Source organism: Tasmannia lanceolata, unplaced genomic scaffold, assembly GCF_043159265.1.
Source record: "Tasmannia lanceolata isolate RefF3 unplaced genomic scaffold, GAP_Taslan_0.1 ptg000002l, whole genome shotgun sequence".
Classification (NCBI taxonomy): Eukaryota; Viridiplantae; Streptophyta; class Magnoliopsida; order Canellales; family Winteraceae; genus Tasmannia; species Tasmannia lanceolata.
The window spans coordinates 32,676,982-32,696,340 of record NW_027518679.1 but is presented as its reverse complement, the minus strand read 5'-3'; the positions used below and the strand labels follow the sequence as shown (position 1 = coordinate 32,696,340).

Genomic DNA, 19,359 nt, shown 5'->3' with positions numbered 1-19,359 from the left:
AGTCTGATAGATATTTTCTACTGTGAATGTCTTACTCTTACATGCATGCATGCAAGGGTATGCAGCGGTAGGCTCAGGGTTGGGTTTCCGTGGGAATTCTCGAGGAGGGTGTTCACTATTTTGCAGGGGTAGGGTCAGGGTTGGGTTTCCCGTGGCGCAGTGTCGAATCCATTGGATTTATATCCAACAGACCGTCTTACGTGGGAATTCCCGAGGAGGGTGTTCACTATTTTGCAGGGGTAGGGTCAGGGTTGGGTTTCCCGTGGCGCAGTGTCGAATCCATTGGATTTATATCCAACAGACCGTCTTACGTGGGAATTCCCGAGGAGGGTGTTCACTATTTTGCAGGGGTAGGGTCAGGGTTGGGTTTCCCGTGGCGCAGTGTCGAATCCATTGGATTTATATCCAACATACCGTCTTACGTGGGAATTCCCGAGGAGGGTGTTCACTATTTTGCAGGGGTAGGGTCAGGGTTGGGTTTCCCGTGGCGCAGTGTCGAATCCATTGGATTTATATCCAACAGACCGTCTTACGTGGGAATTCCCGAGGAGGGTGTTCACTATTTTGCAGGGGTAGGGTCAGGGTTGGGTTTCCCGTGGCGCAGTGTCGAATCCATTGGATTTATATCCAACAGACCGTCTTACGTGGGAATTCCCGAGGAGGGTGTTCACTATTTTGCAGGGGTAGGGTCAGGGTTGGGTTTCCCGTGGCGCAGTGTCGAATCCATTGGATTTATATCCAACAGACCGTCTTACGTGGGAATTCCCGAGGAGGGTGTTCACTATTTTGCAGGGGTAGGGTCAGGGTTGGGTTTCCCGTGGCGCAGTGTCGAATCCATTGAATTTGTATCCAACTACCATTACATAAGCCGTATTTGAGAATACAAAATAGTAATCAACTAATTAACTATTACATAGATCTGATATCCATTCAACAAAATACATCATCAAAATACAAATAAATCACCCCCTTGCCTCACCAGTCATAGAAGCAGCACTTGACTGTGCCTCACCAGTCAATCACTCAATCAACTAATTCAAAAGCACCGCTCATAGAAGCAGCACTTGACTCAGGAGCATCACTTGCCTCACCGGTCCCATACCATTCCCAAAAATAGTTGTTCACCTCTCCAGGGGTGGGGTTGTTCTGAACGACAACGATGGTTCGCCGATTCCAGTCTCTATCAATCGCATTCACTGTCATCTTCTTCAAGGATTGAGGGCGAATGGAGTCTGGTACCGAAACATTCATCATCGCTATGTGATGTTGGGCTCCAAAGTACTGTCGGAGGATCCGAAGAGGCAAGTAAAAGGAACTGTTCTGGAAACCCATTATCCGAACGCACTTCTGGCCAGAAGTCTCGAGGACTGCAGAGGAAATGGGAGCCCATGGGAGAGTCCACTCAATGTCCTTACTTTCGCGACCCTTAAGCCATATAGCCCAACTGTCGTGATCATCGAATGAAACAAACACCTCCCGAGTATTAAAACTCCTCGTCCAGGCTCGTCTTGGCAAAGGTGGTGGAGCCAAAATTCGTAATCTCTCCACTAGCCAAACCTAAATAAAAAAAAGTTAGAAACAATAATTATCCATAACCAAGTACATCATTCAAGCATTTTTAATAAACCATCCAATACTTACATAAAGAATGACGGAACTTCCCAAGAAGTCAGATCCAGTAGATCGGCGAGCACTATCTAGGCTATCAAAAAGTTCCGCTAAGACAGTAGGAGCTAGATTTGCACCTTGGCGAACTTGATCAACCAAGTCTACAAAATATAATGGAATCAAGTCTGATGACTCTGATCGGCCCGGAAAGAGAAACATTAGATAAGCACACAATGCTAATGCATTTTCACGGCAACGACGATACTCCATATCCAGTTCTCTACTTGGTGAAAAGACTTGTACTAGCTTATGCACGAAGATACTACTTGCCTGACGGTAGTGACGTAGGGACTTCTGTGGCACGCCAATCAGACGGCTCAATGCCTTATCATAGCCTTCCTTAAAGGAAGGCTTGAATATGGGACCATCTGGAGAAATGCAGAGCATCATGCAAATATCTTCATGAGTCGGACAAAGCTCTTGCATTCCAAAATGAAACACATGCGAATCTGGATCCCAACAACTAATTGCGGCACGAAGTAAACCCCAATCGACACAGATAGTGGCAATATTGCGTAAGGTGCATAAGCCCACCGTGCCAAGATTAACTCCTTCCACTTGATGCAACCCATTGATCCATGCCAGTAAACCATTGTTGGATACTTCAGCCATTCCGCTCGCCATCACTCATAAAGGCCCCACGTAGGCTCGTTATGTAGTCTCGTACTATTATCGAATGGCAAATGATAAACAATATCTTATTAGCTCAAACAGGTGCATAATATTCGAGCTTGATGAAGTGGATAGTAAACGCATAACATAAGAGAAATCCAATCACATACAAACCATATTGAGGTAAAGAACCACACAGCTCTAGCACATATTCACACACACACACATATAAACTCACACACTCACACACACATATATACTAACATACACTCACACACTCACACACACATACACACACCATGTTACTCACACACTCACACGCATATACACACGCCATGTCACTAACACACTCACACGCAGATGCATACACCATGTCACTACTCATGGAATGAATGTCCCCTTAACCACACTCCGACAATTTGCATCAACTTCTTCACTATCTTTATATCAACAGACTACAACAATTATAACCCTTCAAAATGACACTATGGAAGCAGATAAAGCTTGTGAAATTATCAAACAAAATTGTGCTGATACTATTCTAGAGGGCCAAGAAACAATGAATTGGTATTAGGATTAGGGTTAAAGCTAACCCCTTCAGAACATTTCCTCCTACTGTCTGATTCTTACATTAGAGGCTACATAAACAACATGAACTGTGATAAAAGAATCAGAAAAGGGACCTAAATCTCAAGTCACATAACAATAGCTACATTTAAATCAATGTGTCAGCACAAATTTTCCTTATTGGCGTTCCAATTCAAATACACTTTCCTCTTCAACACTCCCAAAGTATGACACAAGAACAGCCATAAAGAAAACCAAGTTATATTAGCCTTTTCTCTAATCACAAGCACCCTTTACACATTAGCCATAAAAATCAGGAGGTAAAATTAACAACATATGAAGAATAAATCCCTTGTAAATACCCCATAATATAACAGTATTTCTTAAGCTAAGATAACACACGTATCAGTAATTCATGATCCACTTTGCACAAAAAATTGGGATGCAACCTCAGGTTGAAGATGAAATGTTCAAACTAACTTTAAATTATCCTCACAAATGATAGGTGCTGATTTAATGAATTAATGTGCAAGTAGAGTGTACAGATGGGATAAAATGGATTTGCTTGAATCTGTGAACATAAAGTATTGCAGATAGTTAAACCATTCAGAAAAAAAAACCCAGTTTAACTCGGATCCATAGACTTAGGAACTTAGGATCAAATTATGGAAATGATTTTTGGGGCAAAAAAAATATTTTTAGGCCACCCATCTAATGGACGGTTTCGATTATCCTCTGGTGCGGGCCATGCCGTGATTATCAAAAATACAAAAAATAAAAAATCATGGATTATCAAAATTCAAAAGAATCAAAACTCCAAAGTTCCAAACCGTGATGATAATCCACGGTTTGGATTATCCTGTGGTGCGGGCCATGCCGTGAGGAGTGCCCTCATCAAAAATCAAAACCATAATCAAAAATTCAAAATCAAAAACATAATTGTGCATTTCACATAAACTGTGTGAGAATGGTTTCTCACAGAAACCATCCACACAGAAACCCTCTCAAACCCTTCCGTTTTTTTTAGTATTTATAAAAAAAATAGAAAAAATAATATACATAGTTACATACCCTTACTCCCTTCTTCTTCTTCTTCTTCTTCTTCTTGCCGGCGGGAATCGCGGCGAGGAGGGGCGGCGGCGAGAGAGGAATGGGGGAGAGGGGCGGCTGTGAGGAGGAGGAGAAGAGGGATTTTAGATTTTTAGGTTTTCTGATTTTTTCGTTTTTTACGGTTTTTTTTAAGCTTTTATAGGTTTTAAAGTGAAATTACCAAAATAACCCCACTAAAAAAAAAACCCTTACTGTTAAAATAGGCTATATAAGTAATTTCACATCAAAAGTTGGGATTCGCGATTCCCATCACTAAAAGACCGGATTTGATCTTATGGGAATCGCGATTTCCAATTATGTGATTCCCGAATCCAAATGAATAAAAATCGCGGATTTTATTTCCATAAAACGCGTTTTTACTATTCCCGAATCGCGATTCCGGTGTAAACAGAATCGCGATTCCCAAATTACGATTCGCGATTCCGATAGTATGGATTCGGGATTCCCCAGAATCGGGGAATCGAATCGAATTGCGATTCCGATTCGCGATTCGGGGAATCGCGAATCCCCAACTCCGGGTGCGAATCCGGCTTCCTTGGTAGAAACAGTGAGGAAAGACTTGAGGGCTAGGAACATAACAGAGAACATGACCTTGGATAGGAGAGAACGGAAGAAAATGATCCATGTAGATGAACCCAACTAGTGTCAGGATTAGACTTAGTCAATTTGAGCCGGGGTAGATTTTTTCACCTTCTTCATGAAAATTTTCTAAAGGATTCATTTGCCGACCCCAACTAGTTTGGGACAAAGGCTTAGTTGAGTTGAGTATATTAGTGTCTCCAAGTGCTGAGAGAGGGGTAGCGTGGGTGGGAGGAGGAGGAGAGAGATTTGAGAGGGCACGATTTAGATGAGGGTGAGAAGTGGCTAAAAATCTGGAACAAGTCGATCCTATTTTGACTAGAGTTTTTTGTTTCCTAATTTCTAGCCACTTTTCATCACTTGTAGACACTATTTTCTTGATTTTTGTTTCCTTTTAGCCACTTCACCCGCCCTACCACTCTCTCACACCACTTGGAGACACTACTTTATCATGGGAAAAAAAATTCATGGTTGTCAAACGTCCCCGAAATGAATAGACTCGGTCATGTATGTAGTCAAGTAGGTTCATGGGGTATGCTTTAAGCGAGTTTCAAGTTTCAGTTTCTGTTTTGGTCGTGATAGAAATGGAAACGGATTTCAGTTTCCTCTTCACTCTCTAACATCAAAAACCATTTGCAAATAATGGACATTTAAGATGAAATGAACAGATTTTAGTTTCAGTTCAGGCCTAGAGTGAAGAGGAAATGAATAGATTTGGCCCTGTATGCAGTCAAGTAGGTTCATGGGGTATGTTTTAAGCAAGTTTCAATTTTCCGTTTCGGTATGCATTTTAGTCTTCGTGATAGAAATGGTGTTTCCAATGGAAATTCAGTGGAAATTCTGTAAATATACTCTTTAGAAACATATGCAAATGATGGACATTTAAGATGAAACTTCATAAAGTGCTAGAATAAACACAAACACACTCTCAAAAATCATCATATATGGAAAAAAACCCACCTATGACGCTTTAACAACATCAAACACCTAGTGACATGTATTGTCGCACATGTTTGATAACTTGGTACATGCCAAACAAAAAACATATCGGCTGTTTCATGTCGGTTTTGATAAAAATTTAAAATTATGGCTTTAAGCAGAGGACCAATCTAGATCTCATCGAGTATCAAAGTTCCTCAATGCCTACCAAAACATTCAAGAGCAAGAAAGTTAAAGTACTCAGGAATTAGGTTGCAAGAACGAGTTTATGATTGCTCTATTTGGTGGGAAGTTAAAGTGTGGTGAGTCAATGGTTTTAAATTTCCACCGAAACTGATACAAAACGATCGAAATGTTTTCGTTTCCACCCTCACCGAAACGAAATCTCATCATTATTTCGGTCGTAATTTTGATATTTCGATCAAAATTCAACTAAAATGGTCGAAACGACAAAAATGAGAAGATCTTCCAATTTACAGCGTATAAAGTTGTTTTTCTCAAAATAAAAAAATCATGTCCTAATTTGATGTAAATCGAAAAAAATAAAATAACATAGGTGAGAATTTCGGACTGAAACTCCTCGTCGTCGTCGCTATCGCCATTGATGCTTCGCTGCTGCTGTATGCTGCAACCAATATTGGTTGTGTCGCCCCACTGTTTCCGTTGTTGTCATCTATGTAGTTGACTATTGCTGCCACTGTCGTGAGGCCGCATTGGTGAGGGGAGCAGCTGCCGTGAGGAGAAGGAGGAGAAGGGAAAGAGGGGACAGAAAAGGAAGAGGAATGAGTAGGTTTTTGAGAACGAGTACGGTAATCGATTCTAATATACTAAATGCGTTTCTTTCCTATTGCCATTCAATTTTTTCTACAAAAAAACCTTATCTATAGAAATTAATTTGTAGATTTTTTTCTATAGTTTTTACTTTTTACTAAGGCCATGTTTGGATCGCACAATTTTTCTAGAAAAGTTTTGAAATGATAAAATTTGTCCTGATTTTTCTGCCTTTTCTATTGATTCCTCCTGAAAAACCCTAAAAAGTTTGGATAGATAAATAGCCATTCAGATGTAAATGATGCAAATAGTGGTGCCAATATCAATTGCAAAGGTAAAAAATCATTTAAGATTTTTATCTTTGTGAACATGCTTTGCTGGCCCATTCTAGTTGAATCGAAGGTGGGCTCACTTTTCATTTCAATGTGAAGAGTCGCGGGAGCTTCATATTTTAAAATTTAAGCATCATAGAAATGATGAGTCTTTGGCTAAGCATAGAAAGGGGAATTTTTTTTTTGTAAGCCATTTTACTTAGCATTGGTTTTCATATCTTTGATGTAGAGAATGATATTTGGTAGGCAGGATCCTTGAGTACACAACGTAACCGTATCTTATGCATGGGATGTCTGATCAGCATGGGTCCAATACCACCTTGTAACTCTATGTGATATTGACAAAGAGTTGGGTTCCATGGGGGAATGACTAGTCGTTGTACTTTCTTATACACCATTACATTGTACTTCTTTATTGAATTTATTGTTTTCGTGACAATGCATGTCGATAGGTGTTCGATGTGTTAAGCCATTATTGATGGCTTTCTTGCTTCTTGTGCTTATTCTAGCATTTCTCGAAGTTTCATCTTAAAATTTCATTATTTGAATATGTTTCCATGATTTTACAAGATTTCCACTGAAATTTCCAACCGAAATTGAATGTTTCCGTTTCCGTGCCGACCGAAACCAAATCTGAAACCGAAATTTAAAACCGTGGGTGAGTCAATGTAGCCATTAAAGAGTTTGGTCAGTTAATATAGAAATTCTATAGATCTAATAGAGGCTTTTCTTGTGTGTATATGTGTTTCTGTTTGGCTTGCCATTAATAGATAGGATGATATTAGCAAATGGTACCTGTAAATGAAGTGATTGTATTTAGATCTGATATTTGTTGTTATTTGGCCTTTTGGGTATTATGTGGTTATTGATTGAGCCTTGAGAACTGATAACAGATAATAAAAAGATTTCTAGACTTGCATCTTGTTCATTTTGGAAACACTTCTTTCTATTCCATCTTTTCCTGAGTCTTTCTTAACAGAGGAAATCGAAGCTCGAAAAGGAATACCAAAACCTAGTTCACTTGTCGAGATTTATGATTTTCTCTGTTAAGCATCTATGGCTGAAGAGGAAGGTTGAGAGATCGAGGATGGTTTGAAACCCCTGCTTTCCTTTTGAAATTTATGCTTAACTGTGCATTTCCTGTCTTCCATGATGCCTGTAACCCACATAACATGCCATTCAACAAAAGAGAAAAAGAAAAAGCAAGGACCCTCCATTATCTGAAAAACTTTTAGGTCTGGCACCCATATCAGATATGCATGTTGTATACATATTGACAATGCCATTAGGAAAAAAAACCGTGACTTTTTCCGTGTATCTTTGCATTCTCTATGTGCTATTTTATAGTTTTAATTCGTCTACAGTTATCTGTGCGCCTTTTTTAAGCATCTATGGTTTTGTGAACTAAATTCATGTTATAATGTTTCTTTCATGATAATGATATCTGTATAAATTTGTTAACATGGTGTGACACCGGCATATATATATGTTACCCTGTTTCTTGCACCTGGTAACATTCAATGAGTAAAATTGAAAATCTGAACACGCGGCACGTCTTCTCGCCTACTCTTTTGCAGGTCTGTGGTGATTATCTTACATGTTTGGCTTGACTTCGCTTTTCTGTTTTCTTCAGCTGCTGATGTCATCTTGTGGAAACAAGGGCACATTTCTTTCAGTATTATTGTCGTTACTACCGTTGCATGGCTCGTATTTGAGAGGTCGGGACTATCATTCTTATCAGTTTCTTCAGACTCAATGCTGATTTTAATTGCAATCCAGTTTGTTCGAGCCAACAGTGCTGTTCTTCTAAACAAGTAAGGCCTGTTATAGTTTCTATGCTTCCTGTTTCTTTCAGATCTATGATTTGCATTTCATAGATCTGAAATGCAAATCATGTTTTGAGTGTTTTGGACTATGATTATTTCTGGACAGACAATTGCAGCCTTTGCCGGAATTGGTCCTGTCAGAGGAAATGGTTAACAATGCAGCCGCATCATTTCGTGTTAAAATCAACCATATGTTAGTCATGGCTCATGATATCACTCTTGGGAAGGACTTCAGGCTATTTTTTAAGGTCAGCTACCTTCAAGCATTTACATTTTCATATCTCCCAATGTTCAGCAACCAAATTGATCAAAATAATGAAAGCTCTTATCTAACCCTTATCGATCTGCCAGGTGGTGGTCTGCCTATGGCTCTTATCTGTTATTGGAAGCTTTTTTTCATTCTTCACAATTGCATATATTGGTATGTCTACTCATTCATGTTATTTCGATCAATCATTTTCCCTTTTCTTTTATTTTTTAATAATAGAATGGAAGAAAATGATCCATGTAGATGAACCCAACTAGTGTCAGGATTAGACTTAGTCAATTTGAGCCGGGTGATCCTTTCACCTTATTCATGAAAATCTTCTATAGGATTCATTAGCCGACCCCAACTAGTTTGGGACAAAGGCTTAGTTGAGTTGAGTTGTATAATGGAAACTTTATTTAAGCAAACAAAAGCAGAAATTACTGCAGTGCAGGGCTTGCAATGGCCAAAGCTGGTCCAAGGACAGCCTCTTTAGCCAATCTTTTTATCAGTAATCTCCACTAAACATGTATTCTTTGAAGTTCTTGTTACTATCAGCTGCAATAACCAATCTCTCAATTGTTACCCAAAAAACTTCGTTTAGCCCAAGGTTGCCAGAGCGGGAATCGAAAGCGGGAATCGAAGGCATCGCCAGGGATGGTCGGAAGCGGAAATCGTGAAGTCGCCGGAGAGTCGTCGGGGAGTCGCCGGGGAATCGTCGGGGAATCGCTGGAGAGTTGGGCATCGCCAGGGAATCTCCGGGGAATCGCGTTTTACATAACATTAAATCATATTTCCCAAAAGTAGGAATCGAGATGTTAGTTTGATGATATCTGCACTCCAATGTAGAAAGCTAGGCGATGGCGGAAGATTGGCAATGCCCCTATTGTCTCTATCACAATTTCGGTTGGCGAGTTAGATGTCGAAGATGCTCAAAAGCTAAAGTGAAATTGACCTCTTTCGCTAGTTCGCCTCCGGATGGTGGGAGTTGGCCTATAGGGAGTTCTAAGCCTAACCGAGGTTCTAGGGTTTTGCTCTGCTCTCCTTGTCAATATCTAAATTTCAGATGGCGGAATGAATGTTGATGGTGTCATCGGGTCAGATCCCCCTCAAAGTGGGTTCCCCATGCTAGCCCCCCCCCCCCCCCCCCCCCCAAAGATAGATCCTTATAGTGATGAAGGTGATTCTTTGCCCGATTCGGGTAAAATCTATCGCCATAGAAGCTCAGGAAATCCTCTCCTATCAGTCTCGGGCAAGGAGGTGGATACTCGAATGAGGTTACTAAGAGCTTGCCTAATAGGGAAATTGAAAAATCATGAGACATTGCCGGAGATTTGGAAATGGGCACAAAAGTATTGGGATATTCCATCTCTTCATTGCCCTTCTGTATTTGCAAAGAATGAAATCCTCTTTATGTTTGAATCAGAATCACATGCATTAAGGTTACTTACTAAGGGTCCTGAGGCTTTGGGTAATCTTCTAATCTCCCTTTCACCTTGGAATAAGGACTATATCCCAGGTGAGGAACCTCATTGGGTTCATTTGTATGGTATTCCTTTACATGCTTGGGCTATTTCAATGGTGGAGGCTATTGGGGGTCTTTTTGGTAAGGTTGTGGAGACCAGGATAGAAGGCAACAACCAGGATTGCATGAGCTTTGTCTTGGCTAAAATTCTTGCCCCTCGTTGGCACCTTCCTAGATCCTGTTTTCGAATCAAAGTTCTCGATCAGACCTATACTATCAGGATTGAACTATCTACCTCGAACCCCGGGGCGCCGAAGGAGTTAGTTCAGGGAATCGGAGTTTCCTGCTTCGGCGAACCGGCTAGTCAAGCGAATTCAAATTTCAAATTCTCTAATCCCGAGTGCAGGGTTGTCGAGAAAGGAAGTCTTGTCCCAAGATCCCCGCTGACCTGTCATGCATTTCCCAAGTCTAGTCGAAAGGTTGGTGGCTGGAAAGCTTACCCTAAGATAGCCGGACAAAACCCAAGAGGCAGGAAATTGTTTAACTTCCGAGCCCCTGTTGGTAAGCAAGGAGTCTCAAAGTTGTGGGCCAAGTGGGTACATTATCTCCATCCCACAGTGATGAAGGTTCTGGAACGTACTTTTGCCTTAGTGCATGGATCGAGGAAGAACAGATTATCTAAGGCCCTCAAATTCTTTGCTCATTTGGGAAGGATTGGCCCCTGCCTTAGTCATGGCTAGCGGTTAGATCCATAAAATCCTTAAGCAAAGAAAAGTCATATTTGGGGGATTGTGTTTGTGATGACAGATGTCATTTTAGTGCAAGAAAAGGGCAGTGACGGCTCCTGTAGCTTTTAGGCTATCATGATTAGTTTTTTTGGAAAAAGAAAGTAAATTTAATTTTTGAGTCACTCGAAGTATCCAGGTTGTGGGACCCAAGGACATGTTTGGGCGGTTACACTAATCCTAATAAAATAAGGGCAATGAAGACAAGATTATAATCTGTTGGTATTCCTCATTAAAAGGCGAATAAAATTTGCCTGCATTTAGGAAAATGGCCTCTCCTTCTTCCTCGGACAATCGCACATTTAAGAGAAAGCAAAGGGAGCTCGCCAACTGTTCGCAATGGTTTCAACACCTCGTTGGGCTAGAAGCTTGAGGTATAATGAAGCAAAGGCCTCGCTGGACGATCCCACTTTAGCTGAATTGGTTAAAAGAATTATCAAATTTCAATGGAAGCAATTCCAGGAGGACTACATGACCCATGTAGAAGAACTCTATCCTTTAACAGGCACTTACAATGTCAAGGACATTTGTATTTCGGTTTATAAGCTTCCCTTCTTCAGAGGGCGTCTGGAGTATGAAATCAATCTGCGACGTTTTGAATGGGAGGCCAAACAGATTATTTGCATCAAGAAGTTAACGGAATTGATAGCAATCTACTTGAATCCGGTGGAAGAGGTTCTGTTACCGCAATTCGCTTCAGAATACTGCCCTAAAGAATTGGACTTGGAATTACAAATTGGGATCCTAATGAAGGATTTGAGGAAATGTGGTTAACAATTCAGACCAGCGATAATTTATTTTGATGTGTGGTTGGTTCAATTTTCTCTTCGACAATTTGGCTTTTGGAATTATGGAAATAGACACAGAGGGATGGAGTAAATTAATATTTGATACTTTAATGTATAGTTAGTCTGTAACTTAGGGTTGGACAGCGTTGCCTATTGCTCAGGGGTTAGTATAGGAACTATACTTCTTTTGAGGTTCTCCGAACCATGGAATGGTAATGGTTAGAAGCGGTTCTAGTGTGGTGAAGGTTTACCTCCTAACTTGGTTGAAGATGGACTCGAAAAAGGAGGGCAACAACTGAGCAGGATTCAGGTGCTATAACAGAAAGTAGATTCTCCATACCTTGAGAGACCATGGATCCCCGCTCGTTGAGACATTGCTTCCTGGAGACGTTTCTAATCAATTAAGTAATGGATCACGAAGACTCTGATTTTAGAAAGGTGCTGGGGTTTTTGGAAGATGGATAGTTGTGCTTGTTGAATATATGGTGGACTCATGGTAGCGCAGGACAAATGTTTGGGCATGGTCTTGGGAGTAGGAAGTAATGGTCTAGTTTACTACTGTTTTTGCTATTGGTCAGGGTATGCCCTGGCCAGTTTTTAATTGATACTTTGTAATGTCATATGGGACTTCTGGTCCCTACTGTAACTTTCTTGGTATCAATAAATATGTCAATTTTTTAAAAAAAAGTAGGAATCGGGTTTTCGGGGAATCATAAACCGTGATTCCCAAAAGTGAGAATCGGGTTTCCGGCAAATCCGAACCAGGATTCCCAGTTTTTGGGGATTTGAGAAGATTCCTGTTTCGGATTCGAGAACCCGGGAATCGAGGCTCCCCACTCCCAGGGAAGAATCCTGCTTCCTTGGTTTGGCCTACTTCTATACTGAAGTGAAATACAAGTGTGACAACCCAAGAGGGGGGTGAATTGGTTAATTAAAAATTTTGGGCTTAATTAGATGGATTATTAAAATTAATTTACTAATTAAGCACTTATTAATCTATCCATTGTTCAAATATTCAAGATAATGAAATTTAGGGTTTAGATATTACTTTAAGCCTATTTGCCCTAACCCTTGTTTTAATAAAATATAAATACAAGAAAGGGTAGAGATTACCAATCACCAAAATGTGCAAGGAGAAAGAGGAGAACAAGCATTCACAAGGCACAAGATTTAGTGGTTCGGTCTATCACAAGACCTACTCCACTCTTCCAAGTTTACTTCCTTCGGGCGCTCCACTAAAACAGTGAGATTCTTCAAAGGGTGAATCTCGAAGCCATACACCCGACTCCTCCAACTCCAAAGGGAACAAACCCTTTTTCGCACGAAGCCTTGATGAGGGCACACTCCCTCTTACAATGTCTTCTCCTTTCTTAACGGGCCGAAGAGTAGACCCCACAACGTCTTCACCTTTGTTACCGGGCCGAAGAGAAGACCCTCAAATACAATGAAGAAAATATATGAAAAACTCTCAATGCTTCTTAGATAGGCGGATTACAAATTTGAAAGCTCACAAACACTCTAAAATGTAAAGCCTATAGAGTACCTGTTGATAGAATGTGCAAATGCAAGATCAAAGAGGTTTAGCTTTTGATAAGAAAGTTTTTGCTCAAGGAAAATGGGATTTGATCTTTGTAAAAATGTTCAAAAGCTTGTTTAGATAGGTTTTAAAGATGTATATATAAGGTAGTTGAAAATATAACCGTTTGGGGGTAAAACCATAAAAAAAACTGGCTTGAAAAAATCAAACAGAAAACGCCCCAACGGCTAGTTTGCCCGACCGCGGTGGTCAACCAAGCCATCGCGGTCGCTCGCCCTATTGGGCGCCCTTTTATATTTTCAAAATTCTTACCGTTGCGGTCGACTGGTTATGGCGGTCGCCCAGCGAGGTCTACCTATTTGCTTAAAAATTCGGCTCATAAAACCCGGTCGACCGACCCACTGCGGTCGTCCGCCCAAACCCATGACGAATTGTTCCTGGCGTTCCAGGGACACTTCTGCGGTCGCCCGGCTTGACCCGGTCGACCGGCGACATAAAATTCAGCAAGTGCTGGATTTCTAGCTACCTTACGTCGGTCGTCCGGGATACCCTCAGTCGACCGGCCCTGGTAAAAATTCCATTTTTACTTTAAAGCTTAGGGGCTTTTGGGCCATGGTCTTTAGGCTTTAGTCCTAAGTTTTCAAACACATTTTTAAATGGAGGAAAGTGTTTCTAGTCGGCCCACTAGAGATCATTCTCTAGTCCGCCGACCAAAAACACATGAGTCCCACCTTATTTGGGTGATGCAAAGCATTCATTTGATGGGCCCTGACATAGAGACGGTGTCCACAAGAAATTAGCTCCATAGGATCATCCCAACCCTATGATTTGTGGAGCTTAAAATGGACGGCTATAAACCGCCACAAATCTGTCCATTTTTTAACTCTACAAATCGAAGGGTTAAGAAGATCCTATGAAGCTGAATATTTGTGGACATCCTATCTATGATGAGGCCTATCAAATGAATGCTTTAGATCACCGCAAAAATGTGGGACCCATGTGTTTTTGGTTGGTGGACTAGAGAATGATCTCTAGTCGGCCGACTAGAAACACTTTCCTCTTTTAAATGTGTGTATGGTTTTCAAAGATGTTAAAAGTTAAGTATGAAAACCATTTGAAAACCTATTGAAAGTTCATTTTACAAAATATCAAGAGGAAAAATATCAAAAGGACTCTAAATACATTCTAAAAATGATATCGTTGAGTCTTCTTGGAATGTATTCGCTCCTTTGCACTTCCTTGAACTTCTTTAGCTTGAGGTGAACATCTTCAACTTGTCTTGCTCTTGTGACATCCTCCAATCTTCATACATGTTGTGAGGTGCATGAGGTGTCACCATGGCATGTTCAACTCCAAGCTCCTTTTTGACACTTGCTGGGGAACTTGTGGGATCTTCATGTTGAGCTCCTTGATTTGATTATCTCTAAATGGTGATGACTCCAATGTAGGTGCAAGCTCTTTGTTCCTTTGTCTCTTGATCCACAAGCCATGTGTTGTGAAGAGTTGTGTAATGGCGATTATGACATGAAATTCCTGTATACAACACAACACCTCAAAGCAACACATCAGTCCATAAATGCTAATCAATTTAGTTTGCTAGCATCAAAACAAAAAGATAAGGTGAATGATTAACCCATGGGAACCCTTGGGCTTACATGAAGCCTATATTGAAGAGGCGATGGCTTCTCAGAGGTGCCATGTATGAAAGAAGAACCATTGTGAAACACCAACATGCATGTGCAAGCTAGGGATGCAACTTGGGTCGGGCTCAACCCAAACCCACCGTTTCAACACGATTTTGGCTTGGGTTCGATTGGCATTTCCCTTGGGTTCGATAAAGCCAACCAGATTTAATTCTGGGTTAGGTTGAGGTTGAGGTCTTGGGCAAGCCAACCCAACCGGAACTTGAAGGCTTCCTCTAATTTTATCATCATTTTAAAAATCATAGGGTTATGTTTTTTGTATTTTTTTGTTTTTGTTTTTGCCCTGGGCCAACCTGAACCTAACCTCCTTCGACCTGACCTGAAACAGGTTACATGGGTTGGATTAGGGTTGAGAGGTTTGGAGGTGGGTTGGGTTAGAGTTGACCCTCCTTGACCCGAGGCTCGGGTTGGGTTGGGTTTGGGTTTAGGGAATTCTTTCTCAGGTTGGGCTAGGATTGGCCTCAACCCAACCCAACCCAGCCCGAGTTGCACCCCTAGTGCAAGCATGAAGTGGCTGTGTTCTCAAACAAAAGCTGATGCAGTAAGGGGTGTGTGTTGCACTTCCACAAACAATCATTTCAAGCCATTGTGGAACACCTACTTGCATGGACACATGTTTTATACATGCATTTCCTACTCTGTTTTGAGTGCTGATTCCAAATACAACTTTGGGTGACAGGAACCATCTTATCCATTACAATTCCTGCTTTGTACAATAAATATGAAGAACGTGTTGATAGATATGCAGGATTAGTTCACAAGGAAATTTCCAAGCACTATAGCATAGTGGATGCAAATGTTATCAGCAGACTCCCAAGAGGCTTTTCAAAGGACAAAGATATATGATCACCTCCAGAGCACATGTAACTCCTTACATTGTTTGATAGAGTAAGTCCTTACTGATTCAGCGAGATGTTCCCCGCTCTTCTTTGATCAGTCTGAGGTCCGAGTTGCAACCTCGACCAGAGCAGAAGTGCAATGTGTCTGGAAACTCGGGATGGTAAATAGATTCGGGTACCATTCGGATCGCCTCTTTCATGATCTTTTCTGTAGGTAGAACTACTGTGAGTGGTCTAAACTCCGACCTGGTATCGTTATCTTTAGTACGTGTAAAGTACGCTATTCTTTTATTAGACTATGCTGAAAATTTACCATGATTCTGAGTCATCTGGCTGGAGCTACTATGGATTTCTTAGTGGCATTATGTTAAAACTTTGATCACCATGTAAAACATGGTGGCTTTTGTTGAAAGGGTTGATACTTGATCTCAGTATCTTTTATTATTAGTGGAATTGATGATTCTTGTGGCCACTGTAAGCACAGTTAAAAAATTGATCAGAACTTGTTTTCATAGATAAACGATGACATTTTTAAAATGAAATGATGGTAGCACTCCCATTTTTTATATCGGGACTCCTTTATTTTACACGTTTCTCGTCGGTTCTCATTGGTTGTTACAATTCCCAACAGGCTATCAACTGCTAATCAAAAGAGCTGTTTTGAATATACTTCATTAAAGGTAATAAATACTTCTTTTAGCCAAAGGATTACAAAACCATCTTCTTGCCAGATAGATCTCTCTTTGGAGTAGTTCATTGGTTTCTTGTTGAGGCTTCCACTGGTCTATGTTTGGGGAGGAAATGGGTGACTATTCAAAGGGCAAGATCATGCCATGGGTAGGGGAGTACGAATGTTGAATTGTTAAGTGGTTTTATGAAAAGATGCAAGAATTCACCCCTATCACGTAAGGCTCGCCCCTATAGCTTATGGGGGTGCACAATCGCTGGAAGCAGACCCATTTGGGAACCAAGCAATGCCTGCCCTGCTCGAATTCAAACTTCTGAGCAAATCTGGATGTGGGTTTCTTTTGAATCGCTTTTCTGGGTAGGCCGAGCTCTTGGTTCTTAAGGAGGTTTGGGCTCCTCCCCCACGCTTGAACATGTGTAGCTCCGCCCTTACTAATAGGGGACTGGTGAAGCAGGTTGGAGAACGCTGACACTTGTGGCGTGCCTTGATGAATCCGCGAAAGTCAGTTTCCATGGTTGTCCTGTAATAGCCTTGATCCAAAGATCAAGGAAGCTATAGTGAGAAGAGACGTGGGCAAGTAGGTCCTATAATAGCACTGAATCCTTCACATCAGAAGGATTCAGTGGGGCTGATTGCCACTTACACTGCTGCTGGGTGTCCCTAGCAATCAATAGGGGCAGATATATCACTTCCCTTCTTTGTTTGGTTGCCAATTTTGTATAGAATTCCCATGAGACTTTGAGACATGTTTTCAAAGTAATTATTGGATGTCTGGTCATGTGGCAATCATGTCCCCCTTCTAACATTCAAATAAAATTCTATAAATTTTGGCTAAAAGATCTTAGGAATTATATTTTTTTCTCTCTCCCTCTTCACTCTATGTTGGGGGGGGCTGGTAATTTGTATCTTTTTGCTGTTGGGTTAGACTCCCCTTATGTTGGCTGCAATGCATAGGAAAATCAGTTGTGCAGAAGCCATGAAAATCACACTCGGCTGTACGGTTCTGATGAAAGGTGAGAAGTGTGCGCACACGCAGGGTCTCTTTCGAAGTTGGTGCATACATGTTTTTCAGGTTGCAGACGATGGTGAGAGTATGACAATACATGTGTTGGAGAGGATGGTTCGATATCCCTCTCTAAGGTTGACTAGGTGAGTCGGTGAGTCAACAGGTTGGTAGCTACTCATGTGCATTGGCCATGCTGATCGAATCGGGAGGAGTCAGAACCATGGTGATTCGAGCGTATGTAAGTGGTACTTTAGAAGGCCAGTGGTGGTTTTCGGCGATAGCGGAACGGTGGCAATATCAACAGAAACTCTTCAGGTGGCTCGGAAACAAGCCAAGGTAGAGATTGTTGGGAATGTTGCCTTGTTTCCCATGGTAACAGTGGGAAAGTTGCCTTATTTTTCCAGCCACTTGCCTAGTAGTGGAAAACCGAAATAAGGTTATTCCTTTTTGAGTTTCTCCAAAAATAAGACACGAGAGGGACGTGGGTGATTACGGGAAGAGGTTTTGGGCAAGATCCTCTTTCTCACAGCTACAACGTGAGAGGCTTGGGTGTGTCGGCTACCTGTGTGTGTGTGTTTGTGTGTGTGTGTGTGTGTGTGTGTGTGTGTGTGTGAGAGAGAGAGAGAGAGAGAGAGAGAGAGAGAGAGAGAGAGAGAGTTTGTTCTTTGGGTTTTTCCTAGGTACCTCTTGGAGCTTTCTCTTGGGATTTTTTTTTTCTTGGGTTTTCTCTTGTGGGTCTTTCTCCGGTTACTCTTGTGAACAGTCTTGGGTTTGAGAACCAAGGAAAGGGTTGGTAGTTTTGGGTTTTGGATTAAATCCATTGTAATCCTTGTATATTGTTTTTTTCTCGTAGTGGAAGATCTTGTTTCTCACCTGTGGAGTAGGCTTGGCCGAACCACGTAAATCTTGGTGTTCATGTAGTGGCTTGCTTACTTTTATCTTTTCATTAATTTGTGCACGATCGAATCAGATTTGCCTGGCGAATTTTTGTCAGCTACGTAGGGGGGGGGGGGGGGGAGAGATGGAGAGAGAGAGAGAGAGAGAGAGAGAGAGAGAGAGAGAGAGAGGGGGTTGTTCTTTTGGTTTTTCTTGGGTTCCTCTTAGAGCTTTCTCTTGGGATTTTTTTTCTTGGGTTTTCTCTTGTGGGTTTTTCTCGGGTTACTCTTGTGAACAGTCATGGGTTTGAGAACCAAGGAAAGGGTTGCGGGTTTTGGATTAAATCCATTGCAATCCTTGTATATTGTTTTTTTCTCATATGGGTTTTTCTCGGGTTACTCTTGTAAACAGTCTTGGGTTTGAGAAGCAAGGAAAGGGTTTTGGGTTTTGGATTAAATCCATTGTAATCCTTGTTTATTGTTTTTTTTCTCATAGTGGAAGATCGTGTTCTCACCCGTGGAGTAGGCTTGGCCGAACCACATAAATCTTGGTGTTCATGTAGTGGCTTGCTTACTTTTCTCTTTTCCATTAATTTGTGCACGATGGAATCAGATTTGCCTGGCGGATTTTTTCAACACCCCTCGTCTATTTCTTTGTCTTATTAAAACTTAAGCTGCCAACATCAATCCCTAGATAAATTCTCAGTTAAAAAAAAAACTTTGACCAACTAAGAAAATTTAAAATGCAGAAGTCAGAATTCTCTAACCCCTAAGGCAATATTTCTATTGCACGAATTTTCCGGAAAAGTTTAGAAAGAATAAAAAACTTTTACAAAATTTCTGGTTTTTCCATTGTTTGATTACACATTGAAAAGAAAATTAACATGAGCCAGCTTGATTCAACTTTTATTTAGAGGGATCTTCAATTTGTGAAGAGATCCCTCTAAATAAGTCATAACCATACTATTTTTCTTTATATCTACAGAAAAAATCCAAAGAGAAAAAAATCTGCCAGAAATGTT

General features: G+C 41.0%; 2 protein-coding genes across 3 annotated transcripts in view; one reads left to right on the top strand and one right to left on the bottom strand.

Moving 5' to 3' along the window:
• Window positions 1-16,240, top strand: part of LOC143870245 (reticulon-like protein B16) — a 38,642-nt gene extending 22,402 nt beyond the window's left edge. For both annotated transcript variants that reach the window (XM_077376591.1, XM_077376590.1), the window contains exons 3-6: window positions 8,212-8,392; window positions 8,511-8,652; window positions 8,756-8,825; window positions 15,609-16,240. In XM_077376591.1, coding sequence (XP_077232706.1) covers window positions 8,212-8,392; window positions 8,511-8,652; window positions 8,756-8,825; window positions 15,609-15,775 — 560 coding nt within the window. In that variant the 3' untranslated portion in view covers window positions 15,776-16,240. The remainder of the gene's footprint in view (window positions 1-8,211; window positions 8,393-8,510; window positions 8,653-8,755; window positions 8,826-15,608) is intronic.
• Window positions 419-4,075, bottom strand: LOC143870229 (serine/threonine-protein phosphatase 7 long form homolog). Its single transcript, XM_077376588.1, has 3 exons — window positions 3,919-4,075; window positions 1,642-2,334; window positions 419-1,557 (listed from the first exon to the last, which is right to left on the bottom strand). The coding sequence occupies exons 2-3, from the start codon at window positions 2,290-2,292 to the stop codon at window positions 1,024-1,026; spliced, it is 1,185 nt and encodes a 394-aa protein (XP_077232703.1). The 5' UTR covers window positions 2,293-2,334; window positions 3,919-4,075; the 3' UTR covers window positions 419-1,023.
• Window positions 16,241-19,359: the final 3,119 nt, after the last annotated feature.

Coding starts and splice junctions, on each gene's coding strand:
- LOC143870229 (XM_077376588.1), bottom strand. CDS start 2,292: ATGGCGAGCGGAATGGCTGAAGTATCCAACAATGGTTTACTGGCATGG. Junction 1,558..1,641: donor GAAGTTCCGTCATTCTTTAT/GTAAGTATTGGA, acceptor TTTTTTATTTAG/GTTTGGCTAGTGGAGAGATT.